Genomic DNA, 22,664 nt, shown 5'->3' with positions numbered 1-22,664 from the left:
GGGGCTCGGGGCTCCGCGGAGCTCCGGAGCTGGCTGGCTGCCAGCTGCCGGCATAACTTTCGTATATTTACAGTTTGAATTTCATCACGTCACTTATAAAATAGCTACCCCAAGGTCTTATAAAGCTAACTATGGTGTCCAATTTCAATGTAATGCATTTTTGTGAACATTAGGGGTCTCCTTAGGAGGAGCTGCTAGCTAGGCTAGCTATGTGTCCCATTTAATCCTATGGGAAAGATCGTTGCTACACTTTCGGCATAATTTTCGTATATTTACAGTTTGAATTTCGTCATGCCACTTATAGAACATCTACCCAAAGGTCTTATAAAGCTAACTATGGTGTCCGATTTCAATTTAATGCTTTTTTGTGAACATTAGGGGTTTCGTTTCAGAGGTCTAAGAGGAGGCTAGCTAGCTCTCATTGATAGAGCTCCATCCAGCCGCAGGCTCTATCAATGAGACTCGCGGACAAGAGGCATTTATTTCCATGATTGTTTGTTTAAATAACTCAACACACATATCCATTATGAGATTAACTGGAACCTGCAGTAAGAGATTGCGGGCGTAACAAGCTCGCTGACCGCGCTCTCACTCACACACAGCGGCCATTTAGCAGGAAGAGAGGAGCTGCAGACCCTGGAGCTCTATCAGGGCAGAGGCGTTTGGTAGTCCATTAACCCAAAAAACGGTGACTTTGCGCGGGTATGGAGTGCCGTGGGCTGCCAGCCGTGACGGAGCTCCATCTACCTCCCAGCAGGCCGGGGTCTGTGAAGGAAGGCAGGCCGGGCGGCGAGGCAGCAACACAGGCAGCACCGGCCGCTAATTTGCAATTAGCCATCAATTTTCGTAAAACGGCCCATATTTGACCTCTACATAGTTGATTTCTCGCCTAAAATGTTGTCAGAAGTGAATTTAATGATGAATAAGATGGTGAAAATTGTTACAAATGTCCCGTTGTTGGTTGTTGCTCCGTCTGCAAGTTCCGAGTTGGCAGTGTGCGTGACTTATAAGTTCGACCAGTCAAGTACACCTAGGAAAAGGGGAAAGGGAAAAGACCCTGCTCTGAAGTAGGAGCTAAAAAAGTACGCTACTGAGGCCAGAGGAACTTAAAAATCCCCAAATATTTCCTGTTGGAACACGACGAAAAATGTGTTCTAGGAACGTTCTAAGAACTGCAAAAATCCCTCCAGTCGGAAAGCCCCTCATGACTCCACCACCTAGCCCACGCCCGCACCACATTGATATAGCGCTGTGTGAACGCGTTCATGTGATTGGCTTATAAGTAAACAATCCCCCACGTGGGGTGCGTTCTTGTGATTGGCTAAAACAAGGGAGATATCTGATTGGTTGTAGATCATTCCCTGTTTAAAAAAAGGCATTTGTGTGTCGAGCCAAGTCAGGGCAGTCTCAAAATTCACACACAAATGCAGTGAAGTTAACAGACCGCAAGCAGTTTGTAAATCAAGATATATTTGTGTGTGCATCAGAAATACATTTGTGAATCTTGTCCTGTGCATTTGTGAATCTTGTGTGCATTTGTAAATGTTGTTTGCATTTCTGAATTTTGTGTGAATTTGTGAATTTTGTATGCATTTGTGAATCTTCTGTGCTTTTTAAATTTTGTGTGTGTATTTGTGAATTTTGTGCGCATTTGTGTATCCTGTGTGTATTTATGAATCATGTGTGTGCATGTATGAATCCTGTGTGTGCATATGTGAATGTAGTGTGTGTGTATTTATCTTTATTGAGACTCTTTTAGCTCCATACAAACTATACGTCAATCTTACCAATGCTTGTAGTCAAATATTGATCATGCTATTTCTGTGAAAAATATGGCTTTCTATTAAGGAGTTATGTAGATATCCAGTGCACTAATTCCCTGTCACTTGCACAACCAATGTTAATTGTTCGAATCTAATATAAGACAGAAAGTGCTGTTACCTGGGATTATCATTGCCATTGTCATTGAGGGAATTTCCAATGCGGATCTCAGCCCCATTGATTCTTTCGTGGCAACAATCCTTTCTGTTGGTGATGGTGACAGTGTTGATTTTATACGTCTTCAGGAGGTCCAGTCTCCACCATGGTTTTAAATCGTTTTGTGTGTGGCTACAGGATTCCTGTCCATAAATGCTAGCACGATTTCCATCAATGGCCCTTTCAGGGACGCCATTCCACCCCAGGGAGGACTGAATCACGTTTCCACCTTTAGCAATATTAGGATCTGGACAAAGTTACAAAATATGTTGTTAAAGATAGTTTATGGAAGGCACAGACATATTACATGCGTTGATCTGACCAAATGTGCTGCCAATGAACAGGCAGTGAGCATATTTGATTGAACTTTGAATGTGACTGTCTGCTCAAAGTAATCTATTGGTCACATTATATAGTAGAAATCACCAGTTGGAGCAGTGTTTCCTGAAGGCTGACCAGTGACTTCCACCTCACACAGTGTCAGGTATTCTGCTCTACCAGGAATCACAATGTTTACATAACGACCTTCCATTCCATTACACACAAAGGTTTCGGAGGTCCCAGCTGCGATAGACGAGATAACAGCACATCTGACAAACAATAAAATAAAACAGAATTATGAATAAAACTGGTTGACCGGACACAAACTTATGGAGCTAAAAGAGTCTCAATAAAGATAAATGCACACACTACATTCACATATGCACACACAGGATTCATACATGCACACACATGATTCATAAATACACACACAGGATACACAAATGCGCACAAAATTCACAAATACACACACAAAATTTAAAAAGCACAGCAGATTCACAAATGCATACAAAATTCACAAATGCACACAATTCATAAATGCAAACACAATTCAGAAATGCAAACAACATTTACAAATGCACACAAGATTCACAAATGCACAGGACAAGATTCAGAAATGTTTTTCTAATGCACACACAAATATATCTTGATTTACAAACTGCTTGCGGTCTGTGAACTTCACTGCATTTGTGTGTGAATTTTGAGACTGCCCTGACTTGGCTCGACACACAAATGCCTTTTTTTTAAACAGGGAATGATCTACAACCAATCAGATAGCTCCCTTGTTTTAGCCAATCACAAGAACGCAGCCCACGTGGGGGATTGTTTACTTATAAGCCAATCACATGAACGCTTTCACACAGCGCTATATGAATGTGGTGCGGGCGTGGGCTAGGTGGTGGAGTCATCCATTCTCGTAATTCACGTAATGTTTTGCTCAACTTTAGGAGCTCCACACAGTCTGACGAGAAAGCGGCAAACTCCATACCCAGTGTAAGTCACCGTTTCTCGGTTATTGGACGACCGGGGCTCGGGGCTCCGCGGAGCTCCGGAGCTGGCTGGCTGCCAGCTGCCGGCATAACTTTCGTATATTTACAGTTTGAATTTCGTCACGTCACTTATAAAATAGCTACCCCAAGGTCTTATAAAGCTAACTATGGTGTCCAATTTCAATGTAATGCATTTTTGTGAACATTAGGGGTCTCCTTAGGAGGAGCTGCTAGCTAGGCTAGCTATGTGTCCCATTTAATCCTATGGGAAAGATCGTTGCTACACTTTCGGCATAATTTTCGTATATTTACAGTTTGAATTTCGTCATGCCACTTATAGAACATCTACCCAAAGGTCTTATAAAGCTAACTATGGTGTCTGATTTCAATTTAATGCTTTTTTGTGAACATTAGGGGTTTCGTTTCAGAGGTCTAAGAGGAGGCTAGCTAGCTCTCATTGATAGAGCTCCATCCAGCCGCAGGCTCTATCAATGAGACTCGCGGACAAGAGGCATTTATTTCCATGATTGTTTGTTTAAATAACTCAACACACATATCCATTATGAGATTAACTGGAACCTGCAGTAAGAGATTGCGGGCGTAACAAGCTCGCTGACCGCGCTCTCACTCACACACAGCGGCCATTTAGCAGGAAGAGAGGAGCTGCAGACCCTGGAGCTCTATCAGGGCAGAGGCGTTTGGTAGTCCATTAACCCAAAAAACGGTGACTTTGCGCGGGTATGGAGTGCCGTGGGCTGCCAGCCGTGACGGAGCTCCATCTACCTCCCAGCAGGCCGGGGTCTGTGAAGGAAGGCAGGCCGGGCGGCGAGGCAGCAACACAGGCAGCACCGGCCGCTAATTTGCAATTAGCCATCAATTTTCGTAAAACGGCCCACATTTGACCTCTACATAGTTGATTTCTCGCCTAAAATGTTGTCAGAAGTGAATTTAATGATGAATAAGATGGTGAAAATTGTTACAAATGTCCCGTTGTTGGTTGTTGCTCCGTCTGCAAGTTCCGAGTTGGCAGTGTGCGTGACTTATAAGTTCGACCAGTCAAGTACACCTAGGAAAAGGGGAAAGGGAAAAGACCCTGCTCTGAAGTAGGAGCTAAAAAAGTACGCTACTGAGGCCAGAGGAACTTAAAAATCCCCAAATATTTCCTGTTGGAACACGACGAAAAATGTGTTCTAGGAACGTTCTAAGAACTGCAAAAATCCCTCCGGTCGGAAAGCCCCTCATGACTCCACCGCGCTAGCCCGCGCCCGCACCACATTGATATAGCGCTGTGTGAACGCGTTCATGTGATTGGCTTATAAGTAAACAATCCCCCACGTGGGGTGCGTTCTTGTGATTGGCTAAAACAAGGGAGATATCTGATTGGTTGTAGATCATTCCCTGTTTAAAAAAAGGCATTTGTGTGTCGAGCCAAGTCAGGGCAGTCTCAAAATTCACACACAAATGCAGTGAAGTTAACAGACCGCAAGCAGTTTGTAAATCAAGATATATTTGTGTGTGCATCAGAAATACATTTGTGAATCTTGTCCTGTGCATTTGTGAATCTTGTGTGCATTTGTAAATGTTGTTTGCATTTCTGAATTTTGTGTGAATTTGTGAATTTTGTATGCATTTGTGAATCTTCTGTGCTTTTTAAATTTTGTGTGTGTATTTGTGAATTTTGTGCGCATTTGTGTATCCTGTGTGTATTTATGAATCATGTGTGTGCATGTATGAATCCTGTGTGTGCATATGTGAATGTAGTGTGTGTGTATTTATCTTTATTGAGACTCTTTTAGCTCCATACAAACTATACGTCAATCTTACCAATGCTTGTAGTCAAATATTGATCATGCTATTTCTGTGAAAAATATGGCTTTCTATTAAGGAGTTATGTAGATATCCAGTGCACTAATTCCCTGTCACTTGCACAACCAATGTTAATTGTTCGAATCTAATATAAGACAGAAAGTGCTGTTACCTGGGATTATCATTGCCATTGTCATTGAGGGAATTTCCAATGCGGATCTCAGCCCCATTGATTCTTTCGTGGCAACAATCCTTTCTGTTGGTGATGGTGACAGTGTTGATTTTATACGTCTTCAGGAGGTCCAGTCTCCACCATGGTTTTAAATCGTTTTGTGTGTGGCTACAGGATTCCTGTCCATAAATGCTAGCACGATTTCCATCAATGGCCCTTTCAGGGACGCCATTCCACCCCAGGGAGGACTGAATCACGTTTCCACCTTTAGCAATATTAGGATCTGGACAAAGTTACAAAATATGTTGTTAAAGATAGTTTATGGAAGGCACAGACATATTACATGCGTTGATCTGACCAAATGTGCTGCCAATGAACAGGCAGTGAGCATATTTGATTGAACTTTGAATGTGACTGTCTGCTCAAAGTAATCTATTGGTCACATTATATAGTAGAAATCACCAGTTGGAGCAGTGTTTCCTGAAGGCTGACCAGTGACTTCCACCTCACACAGTGTCAGGTATTCTGCTCTACCAGGAATCACAATGTTTACATAACGACCTTCCATTCCATTACACACAAAGGTTTCGGAGGTCCCAGCTGCGATAGACGAGATAACAGCACATCTGACAAACAATAAAATAAAACAGAATTATGAATAAAACTGGTTGACCGGACACAAACTTATGGAGCTAAAAGAGTCTCAATAAAGATAAATGCACACACTACATTCACATATGCACACACAGGATTCATACATGCACACACATGATTCATAAATACACACACAGGATACACAAATGCGCACAAAATTCACAAATACACACACAAAATTTAAAAAGCACAGCAGATTCACAAATGCATACAAAATTCACAAATGCACACAATTCATAAATGCAAACACAATTCAGAAATGCAAACAACATTTACAAATGCACACAAGATTCACAAATGCACAGGACAAGATTCAGAAATGTTTTTCTAATGCACACACAAATATATCTTGATTTACAAACTGCTTGCGGTCTGTGAACTTCACTGCATTTGTGTGTGAATTTTGAGACTGCCCTGACTTGGCTCGACACACAAATGCCTTTTTTTTAAACAGGGAATGATCTACAACCAATCAGATAGCTCCCTTGTTTTAGCCAATCACAAGAACGCAGCCCACGTGGGGGATTGTTTACTTATAAGCCAATCACATGAACGCTTTCACACAGCGCTATATGAATGTGGTGCGGGCGTGGGCTAGGTGGTGGAGTCATCCATTCTCGTAATTCACGTAATGTTTTGCTCAACTTTAGGAGCTCCACACAGTCTGACGAGAAAGCGGCAAACTCCATACCCAGTGTAAGTCACCGTTTCTCGGTTATTGGACGACTGGGGCTCGGGGCTCCGCGGAGCTCCGGAGCTGGCTGGCTGCCAGCTGCCGGCATAACTTTCGTATATTTACAGTTTGAATTTCGTCACGTCACTTATAAAATAGCTACCCCAAGGTCTTATAAAGCTAACTATGGTGTCCAATTTCAATGTAATGCATTTTTGTGAACATTAGGGGTCTCCTTAGGAGGAGCTGCTAGCTAGGCTAGCTATGTGTCCCATTTAATCCTATGGGAAAGATCGTTGCTACACTTTCGGCATAATTTTCGTATATTTACAGTTTGAATTTCGTCATGCCACTTATAGAACATCTACCCAAAGGTCTTATAAAGCTAACTATGGTGTCTGATTTCAATTTAATGCTTTTTTGTGAACATTAGGGGTTTCGTTTCAGAGGTCTAAGAGGAGGCTAGCTAGCTCTCATTGATAGAGCTCCATCCAGCCGCAGGCTCTATCAATGAGACTCGCGGACAAGAGGCATTTATTTCCATGATTGTTTGTTTAAATAACTCAACACACATATCCATTATGAGATTAACTGGAACCTGCAGTAAGAGATTGCGGGCGTAACAAGCTCGCTGACCGCGCTCTCACTCACACACAGCGGCCATTTAGCAGGAAGAGAGGAGCTGCAGACCCTGGAGCTCTATCAGGGCAGAGGCGTTTGGTAGTCCATTAACCCAAAAAACGGTGACTTTGCGCGGGTATGGAGTGCCGTGGGCTGCCAGCCGTGACGGAGCTCCATCTACCTCCCAGCAGGCCGGGGTCTGTGAAGGAAGGCAGGCCGGGCGGCGAGGCAGCAACACAGGCAGCACCGGCCGCTAATTTGCAATTAGCCATCAATTTTCGTAAAACGGCCCACATTTGACCTCTACATAGTTGATTTCTCGCCTAAAATGTTGTCAGAAGTGAATTTAATGATGAATAAGATGGTGAAAATTGTTACAAATGTCCCGTTGTTGGTTGTTGCTCCGTCTGCAAGTTCCGAGTTGGCAGTGTGCGTAACTTATAAGTTCGACCAGTCAAGTACACCTAGGAAAAGGGGAAAGGGAAAAGACCCTGCTCTGAAGTAGGAGCTAAAAAAGTACGCTACTGAGGCCAGAGGAACTTAAAAATCCCCTAATTTTTCCTGTCGGAACACGACGACAAAAGTGCTCTAGGAACGTTTAGTTCTAAGAACTGCAACAATCCCTCCGGTCGGAAAGCCCCTCATGACTTCACCGCGCTAGCCCGCGCCCGCACCACATTGATTTAGCGCTGTGTGAACGCGTTCATGTGATTGACTTATAAGTAAACAATCCCCCACGTGGGGTGCGTTCTTGTGATTGGCTAAAACAAGGGAGATATCTGATTGGTTGTAGATCATTCCCTGTTTAAAAAAAGGCATTTGTGTGTCGAGCCAAGTCAGGGCAGTCTCAAAATTCACACACAAATGCAGTGAAGTTAACAGACCGCAAGCAGTTTGTAAATCAAGATATATTTGTGTGTGCATCAGAAATACATTTCTGAATCTTGTCCTGTGCATTTGTGAATCTTGTGTGCATTTGTAAATGTTGTTTGCATTTCTGAATTTTGTGTGCATTTGTGAATGTTGTGTGCATTTCTGAATTTTGTATGCATTTGTAAATCTTCTGTGCTTTTTAAATTTTGTGTGTGTATTTGTGAATTTTGTGTGCATTTGTGTATCCTGTGTGTGTATTTATGAATCATGTGTGTGCATGTATGAATCCTGTGTGTGCATATGTGAATGTAGTGTGTGTATTTATCTTTATTGAGACTCTTTTAGCTCCATACAAACTATACGTCAATCTTACCAATGCTTGTAGTCAAATATTGATCATGCTATTTCTGTGAAAAATATGGCTTTCTATTAGGGAGTTATGTAGATATCCAGTGCACTAATTCCCTGTCACTTGCACAACCAATGTTAATTGTTCGAATCTTATATAAGACAGAAAGTGCTGTTACCTGGGATTATCGTTGCCATTGTCATTGAGGGAATTTCCAATGCGGATCTCAGCCCCATTGATTCTTTCGTGGCAACAATCTCTTCTGTTGGTGATGGTGACAGTGTTGATTTTATACGTCTTCAGGAGGTTCAGTCTCCACCATGGTTTTAAATCGTTTTGTGTGTGGCTACAGGATTCCTGTCCATAAATGCTAGCACGATTTCCATCAATGGCCCTTTCAGGCACCCCATTCCACCCCAGGGAGGACTGAATCACGTTTCCACCTTTAGCAATATTAGGATCTGGACAAAGTTACAAAATGTGTCATTAAAATATATATGGAAGACACAGACGTATTACATGTGTTGATCTGACCATATTTGCCACCAAAGAACAGGCAGAAAATTTGTTAATTAAGGTGGTAGGGTGGGGTTTGCATCAGACCGGGGGGTGGCTTGTTTTTGCGATAGACTACAGACTCTGTACTACATTTAACAATTATTTATTAAACACTCAATATTACATTTAAATAATAATATATAATTAAAGCTGCAAGCAGCGATGGACGGGCCCTCGCTCCTCTGTGCGCTTCGGGGTCACCGGCGGTCGCCGCTCCTTGCGACCATGCATTTGCGCGGCACTCAGACACCGCAAATCGTCACCAATGAAAAGGGAACTCCCTGCTGCGTTCAATGATACCTCACACAAGACTCTACCTTAGATGGTTCAGCATTTATGAAAGGGGGCGTGGCTTGAACATAGGGGGCGGGCCAAATCATCACCAACTCTCTGCTGAGTTCACTGATACCTCACACAATGGTCAACCTTAAACGGTTCAAATGTTATGGAAGGGGGCGTGGCTTAAGCATAGGGGGCGGGCCACACCATCACCAATGAAGAAGCAACTCTCTGCTGAGTTCAATGACACCTCACACAAGACTCTTCCTTAAATGGGTCACCAGTTATAAAAAGGGGCGTGGCTAAATGATAGGGGCCGGGTCAACCCATCACCAATTAAAAAGGAAGTCTCTGCTTAGTTCAATGATACCTCACACAAGGGTCTACCTTAATCGGTTCAAATGTTATGAAAGGGGGCGTGGCTTAAGCATAGGGGGCGGGCCAAAACATCACCAATGAAGAAGGAACTCTCTGCTGAGTTCATTGATACCTCACACAATGGTCAACCTTAAATCGTTCAAATGTTATGAAAGGGGGCATGGCTTAGCCATAGGGCGCGGGCCTAACCATCACCAATGAAGAAGCAACTCTCTGCTGAGTTCACGGATACCTCACACAATGGTCAACCTTAAATCGTTCAAATGTTATGAAAGGGGGCGTGGCTTAAGCATAGGGGGCGGGCCAAACCATCACCAATGAAGAAGGAACTCTGCTGATTTCATTGATACCTCACACAATGATCAACCTTAAATCGTTCAAATGTTATGAAAGGGGGTGTGGCTTAAGCATAGGGGGCGGGCCAAACGATCACCAATGAAGAAGGAACTCTCTGCTGAGTTCAATGACACCTCACACAAGACTCTACCTTAGATGGATCAGCATTCATGAAAGGGGGCGTGGCTTAAGCATAGGGGGCGGGCCAAACCATCACCAATGAAGAAGCAACTCTCTCCTGAGTTCAATGACACCTCACACAAGACTCTACCTTAAACGGTACAAATGTTATGAAAGGGGGCGTGGCCTGAGTAAGTGGGCGTGGTTAAAGTATAGGGGGCGGCTCAGTATCACATGTAGATCACACATAAGTTTCATGTAAATCGGATGACGTTTGTCATATAAGGCTGATTTCCTGGTGCCAGCGGGGGGCGCTATGACCAAAAGTCAATATTGGCCTCTAGATGTCCTCAGGCCTGGACTCTTGTTGATTGTGGGAAATTTCAAGCAGATATGACAATGTACACTCTAGTTACAGCCACTTTCTCGTTCATCGCTAAACACTCAAAATGGCTGCCACGCTCACACCGTTTGACGAAAAGTTTTTCTTTTAATAACTTTTCATCTATAAGATGTTGAGATGGTACAGACCAAATTTGAAGTCCATAGGATGAAATCTCTAGGAGAAGTTCGTTAAAGTATAGCACCTTGACTTTTAGGTCTACTTCCTGTTGCTACTAGGGGGCGTTATGACTTTGAGTCAATTTCGAGCCAATTGGACAATGTACACTCGAGTTACCCCCACTTCCTGTTGAGATGGCGAAACGCACAAAATGGCCGCCCCGCCACGGCCACGCCCTATGACGAAAAGTTTTTCTTTTAATGACTTTTCATCTTTAACGTCTTAAGATGGCACAGACCAAATTTTAAGTTGATCGGATGAAATCTCTAGGAGGAGTTCGTTAAAGTACGACATGTGGAAATGTCCAAAATAGCACTAATTTCGAACTTTCAATTAAAAATGGCGGACTTCCTGTTGGGTTTAGGGCATGGCTCCAATGATGTGTTTTGTACGTCTTGACATGATACATATGTGTACCAAGTTTCATGAGTCTACGTTAAACGCACTTCAGGTGCTCAATTTTTTTTAACTTTGTAGGGGGCGCTAGCGAGCCATTTTTGTGTGCCTGTTCCCAAAACCCTTAAAATACGTAAACTTTCACCAGGCTTGATGCGACCGCCAATTTTGGTGAGTTTTTGAATATGTTAAGCCCCTCAAAAAGGCAATTCATTTGCCGGGAAAATTATAATAATTCCTTCAGTTTCAATAGGGCCTTCGCCGCTGTCGGCGCTCGGGCCCTAATTAATAAATAACAAGCTTTTCTAAATAACAGTTGCAATGTGCAGTTTTAACAAACACCATACAAACTATACAACACTATACAAATATTTAAAAATATTTTCGGGGGTTCGGATTAATGAACAACACACAGCACAGCAACACAATCCCTTTTTTTCCTTTTTGAGTCTGGCCTTCTCAGCGCCACGTTTCCCTTTTCTTTTTTGGCTTTCCATCATTAGATTCACACACTGTTAACGTTACCGATAGACTTCCAAACGTGACGAGGAAAAGAGGTGTACAATGGCTTTACGTCCTAGGCCGACCAGGGCTATGCCAATTGGGGAGGGGCCGCTCACTGATCCCCCTATATTTCTGAAAATCCTAGACGTGGTTGTGACCTGCGCTTCGTTAGTGCTTTCTGATTAGCCTGTGTTTGTATTGAAATAAAAGGCTGCTGCGGCCCGCCGTACGGGTTGAGCAGAGGCTGCACAGTTTGACCAGCGGGCAGCGGCCGCACACCAGGCCGCCGGATGGTGTTGCTAAGAACTTGCAATTTATAACTATTATCAGACCGGCCCTCGCAACCTCAAAACACTACTGGCCCACCGGGAAAAGTCCTGACTCTCCCGATTGCCACTCCGCTACTGGTCTTCCCCCAAAAATGTTTTATTTTTTATTTTTCCCCAGATAAAGAATGTTGTAGAATGTTTGGTGAACGATGATAGATAGCGCGATGACATTCAACCATCAGATGCCGCTGTTCGGACGCATCACACGATTCGGTGGCATATCACATATTTAAAGATTGTAAAAACTGATTATTTTCCAATTCATGGCATGTTTTTTGTTTTTTCATGTGTACTGCAGAGAAGGGAGACTGGCGTTGGTCACGGTTTGGAATGAAAGGGAGATATTGCTCATATACATTTTTTTTTTGATGACGTAGTTAAGGTGGCAGGCGTGTGTTGCTTAGCTGCAAAGTGCTGCGGGAAACCCTGCAGTGAGCATACAGTATTTGATTGAACTTTGAATGTGTCTGCTCAAAGTCATCTTTATATGGTACAAATCACCAGTTGGTGCAGTGTTTAGTTATGGAATATGATAAGATTGATGATAGATAGATGGGCACACATATTAAATATATCCATTAAATATTAAAATGTGAATTTATTGGGGAAATATCAATAATTTGATTCAACCAATTAAAGAATAATCTCACCAAAATGGCCATTTGTCTGTCCTAGAACAGCCAACAAGACAAAGACCGCAGATGGAGTCATCATCCTGTGGAGGACATTCACACTCATAAAATGTTATTAAACATTAAATAAAATACCTATGCATTATTGTTTTTAAACACGCAAACGTAATACACGCACACAAATATTTTAAAGAGGAACATTTGCTTGTCTCATTTTAAGGTCAATAAAGAAGCCACACTCCATCTTATACCATTGCCATCTTTATAGAAACATGCCCAAATCGACCTGTTTCTGTGTATTTTGCTTGCACCGCACCTTCTCCCCCTCCCTAAAACATCAAGGGATCCAGCCATTAAGTGTCTTGTGAATGTCTAGTCTGGGGTTGGAACACAAAGCTGCTATGGGCCTTTACCATTTCCCAGTTTGTGCATCCCAGATTCCTCTCCTCGATTCCCCTCCTCGAGTCTTAGTCCCGCCCACAGGAGATTCGAGCTGAGGAGTCGAGGAAGAGCCGCGAGGAGAGAGGAGTCGAGGCAACAGGCATTTAACAAACACGAGACATCTCTGCCTCCGAGCCGTCATTAAAAGCAACGTCAATTAAATATGACGAGCAGCACCACTGCATCAGCTGTCTATTGTTTTGTCATACGCTGCATTTTATGATCTCTGTCAGAGGAGCAGAAGTGTTCATAAGAACTTCTATATATTTACTTTGAATTTAATTCACAACGTAGATGAGCATGTACGGGGGTTGTACATTTTTATTTGTTGTATTTAACACAGACACACCCACACACACACACACACACACACACACACACACACAGATAGGCCTATACAGTATATTCATAATAGCCTATGGCCTACATACATGGTTATACAGTGGTGCTCATAAGTTTATGAACCCATGCTAAAGTTGACTAAAAATAGGAATAAAAAATCATCTTTTGGAAATTGATTTTAATGCCTTAATTAAAAAAAATAGGAAAAATCCAACCTTTAAGGACACCAATGTTCTTTGTGAATGAATAATGTATCGTAAATAAATAAAAGGCATAACTAAGTACACTCCTATGTTAAATTCCCATAGAGGCAGGCAGATTTTCATTTTTAAAGGCCAGTTATTTCATGGATCCAGGATACTATGTATCCTGATAAAGTTCCCTTGGCCTTTGGAATTAAAATAGCCCCACATCATCACATACCCTTCACCATACCTAGAGATTGGCATGGGGTACTTTCCATAAAATCATCTCTCAATGCAAATCAAACCAGCTAATAGGCTAACTGAAATAAAAACCATGTCAATCTCTAGGTATGGTGAAGGGTATGTGATGATGTGGGGCTATTTTAATTCCAAAGGCCAAGGAACTTTATCAGGATACATAGTATCCTGGATCCATGAAATAACTGGCCTTTAAAAATAGAAATCTGCCTGCCTCTATGGGAATTTAACATAGGGGTGTTTTATGATACATTATTCATTCACAAAGAAAATTGGTGTTCTTAAAGGTTGGATTTTTCCTAATTTTTTTAATTAAGGCATTAAGATCAATTTCCAAAAGCATGGGTTCATAAACTTATGAGCACCACTGTATATTTAGTGTAAAACACTACAAATGTTTGTATGAAAAGAATTATACAAATATAAAGGCTAGGCATATATTATGCACACAAACGTACTCTAGCTGCGTGGATCGGATCTTTATCCGAACAAGCTTAACATCTACCACGTTCCACTCACCTGAATCAATTATTTTCTCCGATTTAGAGACCCGCATGGATGTTTCACCGGCCCTCGGCTGTCCCTGCAGGCTCCGTTGCATTTTAACCCTCATGTTGTCCTCGGGTCAACTTTGACCAAGTTTTTTTTATATCAGAAATATGGGACGTTAAAATAAGTGCCGAAAATGTCAAAAAAAAATGACAAAACGTTGGGAGAAGTGTGAAAAATGTTGAAAAAAAGCGACAAAAACCATAAAAACTTAAAAAACACCGGAAGAAAATGTCAAAGTTTGAGAAAGCGCCCAAAACTTCGAAATAGTGACAAAAACGTTGGAAAATAAGCGATAAATCGTCAGACAAAGCAACAAAAACAATAGAAAAAGTGATAAAAATGTTGGAAAAAAACAAAAGTGTTTTTTTCATAGTTGAGGGGAAGACAACACAAGGGTTAAATGACGTAGTGTGTTAATGTATGTGTTTTCTATAACAATTTACTTTAATGATTAGAGATGTTGTTTGTAAAAGTTTCCATGCGTGCAGAAATGCCACTGCAACTGATATCGTTGGATATTTAAGCAGTAAAACTAACTTTAATTATAAACTGGACAGAGTAAACGGAACTAGACCTTTTAGATTCTGAAATAATCCTGGTAAATTGTCTGTCCGACAGCAGCTCTGTTATGTTCACCTTTTAGAGAATGTTAATAATATATTCCTCGTTGATTGTGTATTATTTCACCCACCCACTATTAATCAGAATGATAATTTGTAAACTATGATCGGCCCGATCCTTAACGTTGGATTAACCATGGAGCCACGGATATTATCTCTCTCTCTCTCTCTCCTTTTCTCTTTCTCTCTCCTTTTCTCTCTCTCTCTCCTCCTCTCACTCTGGAATGCCTCTACGTTTTCATGCGGCGAGTGAAAAGTCTTCTGCAAGGATACATCAGTGTATCCTTGATTTTTAACTCCTTGGAGGAGCCTCCTCGATTCTTGATTCTTACTCTTCGATGTCGGAGTATCGAGGATCGAGGAGTCGAGGAGGTACAAATTTAGGAAATAGGAAAGGCCCTATGTTTATCTGTATCAGTTTATCTCTTAAAGTGCTCATATTATGCTTTTTGGCTTTTTCCCTTTCCTTTATTGTGTTATACATCTTTTTGTTCACGTTATAGATTTACAAAGTGAAAAAGCCCAAAGTCCACACCAAAGGGACTTACCATCTCCAACAGAAAACACTGTTCATAAACTGCTCCAAACAGCTCTATTGTAGTCCAGCCTTTACTTCCTTGACAAACGTGCGTCACTTTTGCCGTTTTTCCATTACATGGTACATGCTCGACTCGGCTCGACTCAACTCGACTCGGCCGCGGAGCCCCGTCCTCCTTTTTCCATTGCAGGGTTATTGTACTGCCTCATGTGTGAGGCGAGCATTGCTGGTCATCATAGCGATGCCGCAGGAAACTGCTGTGACCTAACGCGACACACACACAGAACGTCGAAGGTGTGTTGGTTTTTATTCTCAGCATGTGTCTGTTGCCACAGCCAGAAGACACATTTTGTTTCAAAAGAAGCTGGAGGCAGCAAAAACAAACACAGCTGGCTAAACTATTTAAAAATGGCGGGTTTGTTCAGGACACCCCCGTCTGTCGCTAGCAATGATGACACAGTGATTAGTGACGATTCTCTCCAACCAATCAGTAGTCTGCAGGTTTTCACGTCACCTTTTTGGTATCGCCTCAGCTCGCTTGGAACCTCGACGGAGGTGATACTAAAAAAAGTACCTGTTTGCAGCAGAGATGTATAGTAACGAAGTAGAACTACTTCACTACTGTACTTAAAGGTCCAATATGTAATATATTTACTGTAATAAATCCAAAAATGACCCCAATGCGTCATCAGATATTAAAGGTCCCATGGCATGAAAATTTCACTTCATGAAGTTTTTTAACATTAATATGCGTTCCCCCAGCCTGCCTATGGTCCCCCAGTGGCTAGAAATGGCAATAGGTGTAAACCGAGCCCTGGGTATCCTGCTCTGCCTTTGAGAAAATGAAAGCTCAGATGGGCTGATCTGGAATCTTGCTCCTTATGAGGTCATGAGGAGGAAGGTTATCTCCCCTTTCTCTGCTTTACCCACCCAGAGAATTTGGCCCACCCATGAGAGAGAGCATCATGGCTTTCAAACGAGCAAAGTGGCAGTTGGTCAAGGCTACACCCCCCCACCCCCCTCCACCTTGCCCCTCCTCAATAGCTACAGACACAGAAATGGTTCATACTAAGGAAAGCTCATTGTGGGACTGGCTCTAGTGGCTGTAATTCTGCACCAAGGCTGAATTTCGGGAAAGAGACTTCAGCTACAGTATTAGGGGACCACTAAGGTCTATATAAAAGCATCCAAAGAGCACCATGTCATGGGACCTTTTAAGGAAACATGCTAAGTTGAAATACTATCTTTTCTGACAACAATGCTAATGCCAGTATTTTCTCCTTTTGAAATTTCCGTTCCGTGATGGAATTTCTGTTTGTGTTTTGGCCTGTTTGTTGTTATCAACTGCCCAGTTTGACAGCCAGGCCGGGTTGCCAGATATACCTGTAAACATGTAAACCCAGCGCGCTACAGCTGTAAGGTTAGTACAGCCATAAAAGCAGCAAACAAACAAACAGGATCAACGGAGATTGATTTTACCTGACAAAAAAAACGGCATGTTTCTAATAGTTGCGTGACCAGAGACGTAGCAAACCCATCTGGGTAAATATTGGAGATGTATTTGAAAGATGGAGACAGCTTAGAGCCCAAAAGGACGCAGAGTTGGCTAATTCCCTCCAGAACAGGTAAGCATTAGCTTCAGGCTAATTTATCACAGCTACTAGGAACGGGCATTTTATGTCATTTCAACATTTGTGTAGCTACTCACATTGAATTATATAGCTAGAGTACCCGAGTTGGTTACTCGCAAAAACAATTGAGACACAGCCAGTGAATTGATCCCGACTGGTCCTGGCTAACGCCGCCATGCTAACCCTGCTAACTGCTAGCTAACATTACCGGAGGACCAGGCAAGCAGCCACAGCTGTTTACAACGTGTAGCCTGTTCAGCGGCTGTAGCTGACAACGGTGAGTTATTTGAAGCCAAGAGAGGGGGGCTGTAAATCGGAAAGAGAGGACTTTGAGTTTGCAGTGTGTTTAGCGATTGTTGCCGTAATTCTAAGCCAATAAAGTGTGTTCAGTCGGGTGGAAAAGGACGGCAAGGTAGTGGTATTTTTAGCGGTTCCTACTGTAATTCTAAGCCGAAAAAGTGTGTCTGTCAGTTGGGTACAGAGCTCCACGTGAGCACGGGCTTTTATGACTGTCAATATAGCCAGCATCTAACGTTAGCTACTCCGCTGTGCTGTGGAGTAATGTCTGGCTATGTGAGACAAGCGTCTAGCAACATTGTTGTGGATGCTGCGGTCTCAGCCTGGCAACCAACGTGAACTTCGAGTCTGGGGAGGAGGGGGCGGGGGAGACGACTCTATCCAGCATTTTGAATTTGTACTGCAGTAACTATTTTAAACACTAGCTGTCAGTATTACATATTGCACCTTTAAGTACCAAAAGGCTGTATCTGTACTCTACTGGAATATTATTTTTTTTCTCCAACTTCCACTTTTACTTGAGCACATATATTCGATTTTTTATGTGCTGCAGTGTTACTTGTTACTGTTGTGAATTCCACACGCTACGGAGACTGTGTATGTTACAGTGTGTGTAGTTACGGCTACATTAGTTACGTACGCTAATTACGTAAGTTACGTAAGAAATCCCCGAGATCGCCTGTTCAGAAGTCAGAGACGATGTAAGTTTGTACTCTTTCTATTTAGCTATTGTTAAGCTATTCCTGAGTTGTTTCAGTCTGCCATGAGTACTGAATGTTAACCGTTTTACCCTGTGATGTGAAGCTGTTGGTTTATCTGTACTTTGCTAGCTTGCTAACTTTCCTGTTCATCACACATGTTACTAGCTAGTGTGTGATATGTTTTTTAGGGCTTTAATCGTTACTGTGCTGGAGAGGATGTTCATTTTACTTGCACAGTGTGATAATTGTACATTTTATTTCAGTATTTGTTAATATTTGTTATTTTTAATATAATATATTTAATATTTGTTAATTCCTTTGGCTACAGCCTTGGCTAAACATTTGACATAATATAAACAATATGATATTCAAACTTTTGACTGCTTTCTTTAATAACTACATAACACAATACTTGTACTTTTACTTTCAGTACTTGAGTAGTACATTTTAAAATAAACTACTTGCAATACCTAAGTACAAAAAATGTTGAATACTTTAGTATTTCTACTTAAGTGTGGTGCTTAAAGAGCACTTCAACTTCTACTCAAGTCACTTTTTTGATAGAGCACTTGTAGTTTTACCCAAGTATGGGTCTGTAATACTTTATACATGTCTGGTTAGCAGGTACCAGGGACTTTTTTTCATAATGGAAAACCAAAAAATGCAAGTAGAGTCGAGGCGAGTTGAGCAGGTACCATGTAATGGAAAAACGGCATTTGTAACACACGTTATAATGCTCGCCTAGCTGCTAGCGTGGCACGCCCTCATACTCTGCATCTGACTAGCTAGCTGTGCTGACCTAGTTACTGCGCATGTGCGACTCCCAACAAAGATGGAACAGAAGTGAGATGTCTCACTCAAAGGGGTAAGCCTCTCCTCGGACCGCGAACCTCCTATGGCGCCATTTTAATGCTACAAAGCCATCACCTCCCGTTAGCATTCCATTGACTGCCATTCATTTTGGCGCCACTTTGACAGCGAATAACTTTACATCTGAAGCGTGTAAAGACTCTATTTGTCCATTGTTTATTTCTAAAGAAACACAACAATGTATAAAAGGCTCCATTACCTTGTACTAGCATTTTAGTTAGCAATAATTAGCCTGTGCCTATGTTATCTCCTTACATATACCTACGCTCTCCGTCTCTGCTAGATTGGGAATGACTGAGATTTTTCTTGGCACAGCTACCAGAAGACTTACAACTTTCAGACACGTTGCTCACGGCACATTTACGTCGTCTCTCTCAGTTGGAGGCTGCGCAGTAACCCTAGCCATCACCAGAAAAGTGCTTCTATTGGCCTTCACTGGTCTCCGCCCAGAGCAATGGGATCTGTTGGTCCATTCTTATATACTGTCTATGGTCTTACTCTGTAGCTAAAACAGAGAGCTCAACACACAGGGTTCTTGAAGAGGAGCTGCAGCAATGTGCAGTACAACAAAAATATGGTGTTTTTTGAAAATCAAACCACATAAACCTATTCTGGTACAACCTCTAAATACAATTATGAAACTGAAAATGAGCATAATATGAGTACTTTAAAAAAATATATATATATTTTTAGCTGTGTCCGGCTTATTCCCAACGTGGGCATGGCTTATACTAGAAGTTAGAAATTGTGTAGTTGGCAAAATGTTCTGAATTCAATTGTTTTACGCAGCCATTTGTACTCCTTATGCATACCTATCTATAAATTGGGACATCTCTGTGTGTCCCCACACAGTACAGCAGCAGGGGCTGGGAGTTGCTGAATCCCTACAAGGCTCATTGACTGCGGTTCCCGGCTACAGGTTCCAAAAACTGAACTCTTTGCTGTCTAGCCTACATGCACATGAAGAAAAAGATGACGTTGAATCTCTAGATGAGCCGCAGCCGAGCCGCGCTGCAACATGTGTTTACAGGTAGGGGCTCTCCAGCACGTTGCTTTGTTGTGCACATTTCTCCGGCGCGCTGCTCAGCTGGGTTCCCTGCTTCTACCACCTGGGCCACATTGCCTAAAACTACCACGATGTGTGACTGCTACATGAAAAAGCGGACACGTTGAATCGCTACATGAGCCACAGCCGAATCGCGACCGATTAAACCTGCAACGTGTTTCAAGTTGAAAGTTACAAAAAAACACATTCAGTGTTCTGTCAACAGAAGTGACCATGCAGGAGCGCGCCTTTAAAGGTGCACTATGAGTTCCTGCATGACGTCACTTCTTTATTTTTTTTAAGATTATTTTTTGGGGCTTTTTTTCCTTTATTTGAAAGTGGATAGGCATGAAAGGGGGGGAGAGATGGGGGAAGACACTCAGCAAAGGGCAGCAGGTCGGATTTGAACCCTGCGCCGCTGCAGGACTCAGCCAACATGGGGCGAACGCTCTTACTGGGTGAGCTAGAGGCCGCCCCGCATGACGTCACTTCTGTTGACGTTCCAAGTAAATACCAAACAAAACAGAGCAAGCTCGCCCCTCCCCCCATGTTTCCGTCATAGACAGTATATAAACTGGACCAACAGATCCCGTTGCTCTGGACGGAGACCAGTGAAGGATATTAGAAGCACTTTTCCGGTGATGGCTGAACGTTACTGTGCAGCCTCCAACTGAGAGAGATGATGTAAATGTGATGTGAGCAACCTGTCTGAAAGTTGGAAGTCTTCTGGTAGCTGGGCCAAGAGAAATCTCAATCATTCCCAATCTTGCAGAGACGGAGAGCGTAGGTATATGTAAGGAGATAACATAGGCACAGGCTAATTATTGCTAACTAAAATGCTAGTTAACATTAGTAATTAAACTTAAACAGCTAGTGTAAGTCGAAACTGCCTGCGAGCTTCTCCTGTACAAGGTAATGGAGCGGTTTATACATTGTTGTCATTATTAATTGTCGAACTGTGCGTGGTGCACCTTTAAGCTATTAATCCAGTTTAGCTTTTGCAATTTAGCTATTCAGCATTCACACGCATTTTCTGCAGGAAACACATTTTTCTAGTCCTTATTTAAACCCCGTCCTCAACAAAAGAAAAGTGAATCTTAATTAAAGCAGTGCATCTGTTAATGGTCACTAGTGATATTAGACTGGGAGGTTAGTGAGAAATATACATATATATAAGTCAGAATTTCAATCGTCCTTATATGATTTTATTTAAAAACTGGAAGGTAGGTGGACCAGATGGATGTAAAATTGGTCTAAATTGTTGATGATTAAAAAATGATGAAATCATTGACAAAACACAAGCCATTAAAAGGGGCCTTTGTGCATTTTCTTTAAGAAGACATTGACAACTAATCTGGTGAAAACCGATTAAAAACGTTATTGAGGATGGGACTATGTGTTGTAATTTGAGTTATGACAATGTTACGTTTGTGGTAAATGTTGTCAAGAGATAGGGTGGGGCAGAAAATTGTGCATCAGTTCAGAGCACATTATATAATCAGAGTTATCTCTACAACACTTGTTCTAAATATTCAATAATTACTTATAGTTAATGTCTGTGTGTTATTTTCAATAGTTGGTGGTGGGGTCCACACGGCACAAAATTGAAATACGCATAAGCATGCTGTACATAGGAATGTACAGAAAATGATGTCTCCTGCCGACAGTTCAACATTAACTGTCGGTGTTTCTTCTTGTTTGTTTCTTTGTTTATTGCAATAACTTTTATTTTAAATTCATTTAATCCCATGTTTTCCCTCTGAAGTAATCTCTATCCCTTCTAGAACAGTTTCAGACAAAACATTTAACTAACACATTGTTGGATCTAACTTACCCTTATAGGATATCTGTCCTGATCCAGACATCAAGGTCCCAAATATGAATAAAGAGTAAGAAAAAAGAAAAAAGGGACATGATCACAACAATATAAAGGGTAATAACTTCAACATTAGTAAAATGCACATAAACATTAGTATCACTTGGTTATAAGTATGTATATTAGTCATGTTGTATTTATGTATTGTTATTTTACAGTTCAAAATCAAACTCTTCTTTTTACTCTTCCTGCTGAATTGTGCAAAGCCGAATCTTCTGAAAGCTTAACCCTAGCTCTGATGCACATTCAGACCTTAACATTTTTTTTATTTTCACACATGTATGATTATTACCTTGTCATTACCAAGCTGTAATGTAAAGTGGTATTTGATGTAGTTCACTTTTTACAGTTACACATGGAAAATGGAAAGAAAGTTAGAATGAAGTTGATCAGTAATTCTACTAACCACTTACCTGGAAGCTATCGTGCGTCCTGGAAGCACCTGTGATTTGCATGCGTGCATAGAGAGCAATTCCTTTTTATACTTTTTTTTGCAGAGCATGATTGACAACTGCTTGTTTAATTTAAACCCTGGTCAAATAAGTGTTGTTTTTGTATCCTATTCATCTTCATATCTTAAGAGGACACACCCTGCCTGTTCAAATAATGGCCCAATTTTAGCCAACCCTCATTGATATTAAATGACAATTCCGGCGTAAAATGAACCTAGGCGTTAATAACATATGTGTACCGAGTCGAACGTTCTCTGGGATCTGTTTTCATGCTAAGATGGCGGCCAAATGTAAACACGAACGCTACTGTCTTTATAAACTATCTTT

The 22,664-nt window shown here is 41.8% G+C and overlaps 1 protein-coding gene across 1 annotated transcript in view; it reads right to left on the bottom strand.

Annotated features, from left to right (window-relative positions):
* LOC116049772 overlaps positions 1-22,356 on the bottom strand; it is a 34,366-nt gene extending 12,010 nt beyond the window's left edge. The window contains exons 1-8 of the mRNA XM_036006525.1: positions 22,299-22,356; positions 21,844-21,861; positions 12,548-12,612; positions 8,614-8,902; positions 5,728-5,891; positions 5,266-5,554; positions 2,404-2,567; positions 1,942-2,224 (exon numbers count right to left, since the gene is read on the bottom strand). Of these exons, the coding sequence (XP_035862418.1) occupies positions 1,942-2,224; positions 2,404-2,567; positions 5,266-5,554; positions 5,728-5,891; positions 8,614-8,902; positions 12,548-12,611 (1,253 nt within the window). The 5' untranslated portion in view covers position 12,612; positions 21,844-21,861; positions 22,299-22,356. The remainder of the gene's footprint in view (positions 1-1,941; positions 2,225-2,403; positions 2,568-5,265; positions 5,555-5,727; positions 5,892-8,613; positions 8,903-12,547; positions 12,613-21,843; positions 21,862-22,298) is intronic.
* Positions 22,357-22,664: the final 308 nt, after the last annotated feature.

Source organism: Sander lucioperca, chromosome 10 (assembly GCF_008315115.2).
Source record: "Sander lucioperca isolate FBNREF2018 chromosome 10, SLUC_FBN_1.2, whole genome shotgun sequence".
In the NCBI taxonomy this organism is placed as follows: Eukaryota; Metazoa; Chordata; class Actinopteri; order Perciformes; family Percidae; genus Sander; species Sander lucioperca.
The sequence above is the reverse complement of the archived record's forward strand: the minus strand, read 5'-3'. Positions and strand labels throughout refer to the sequence as shown.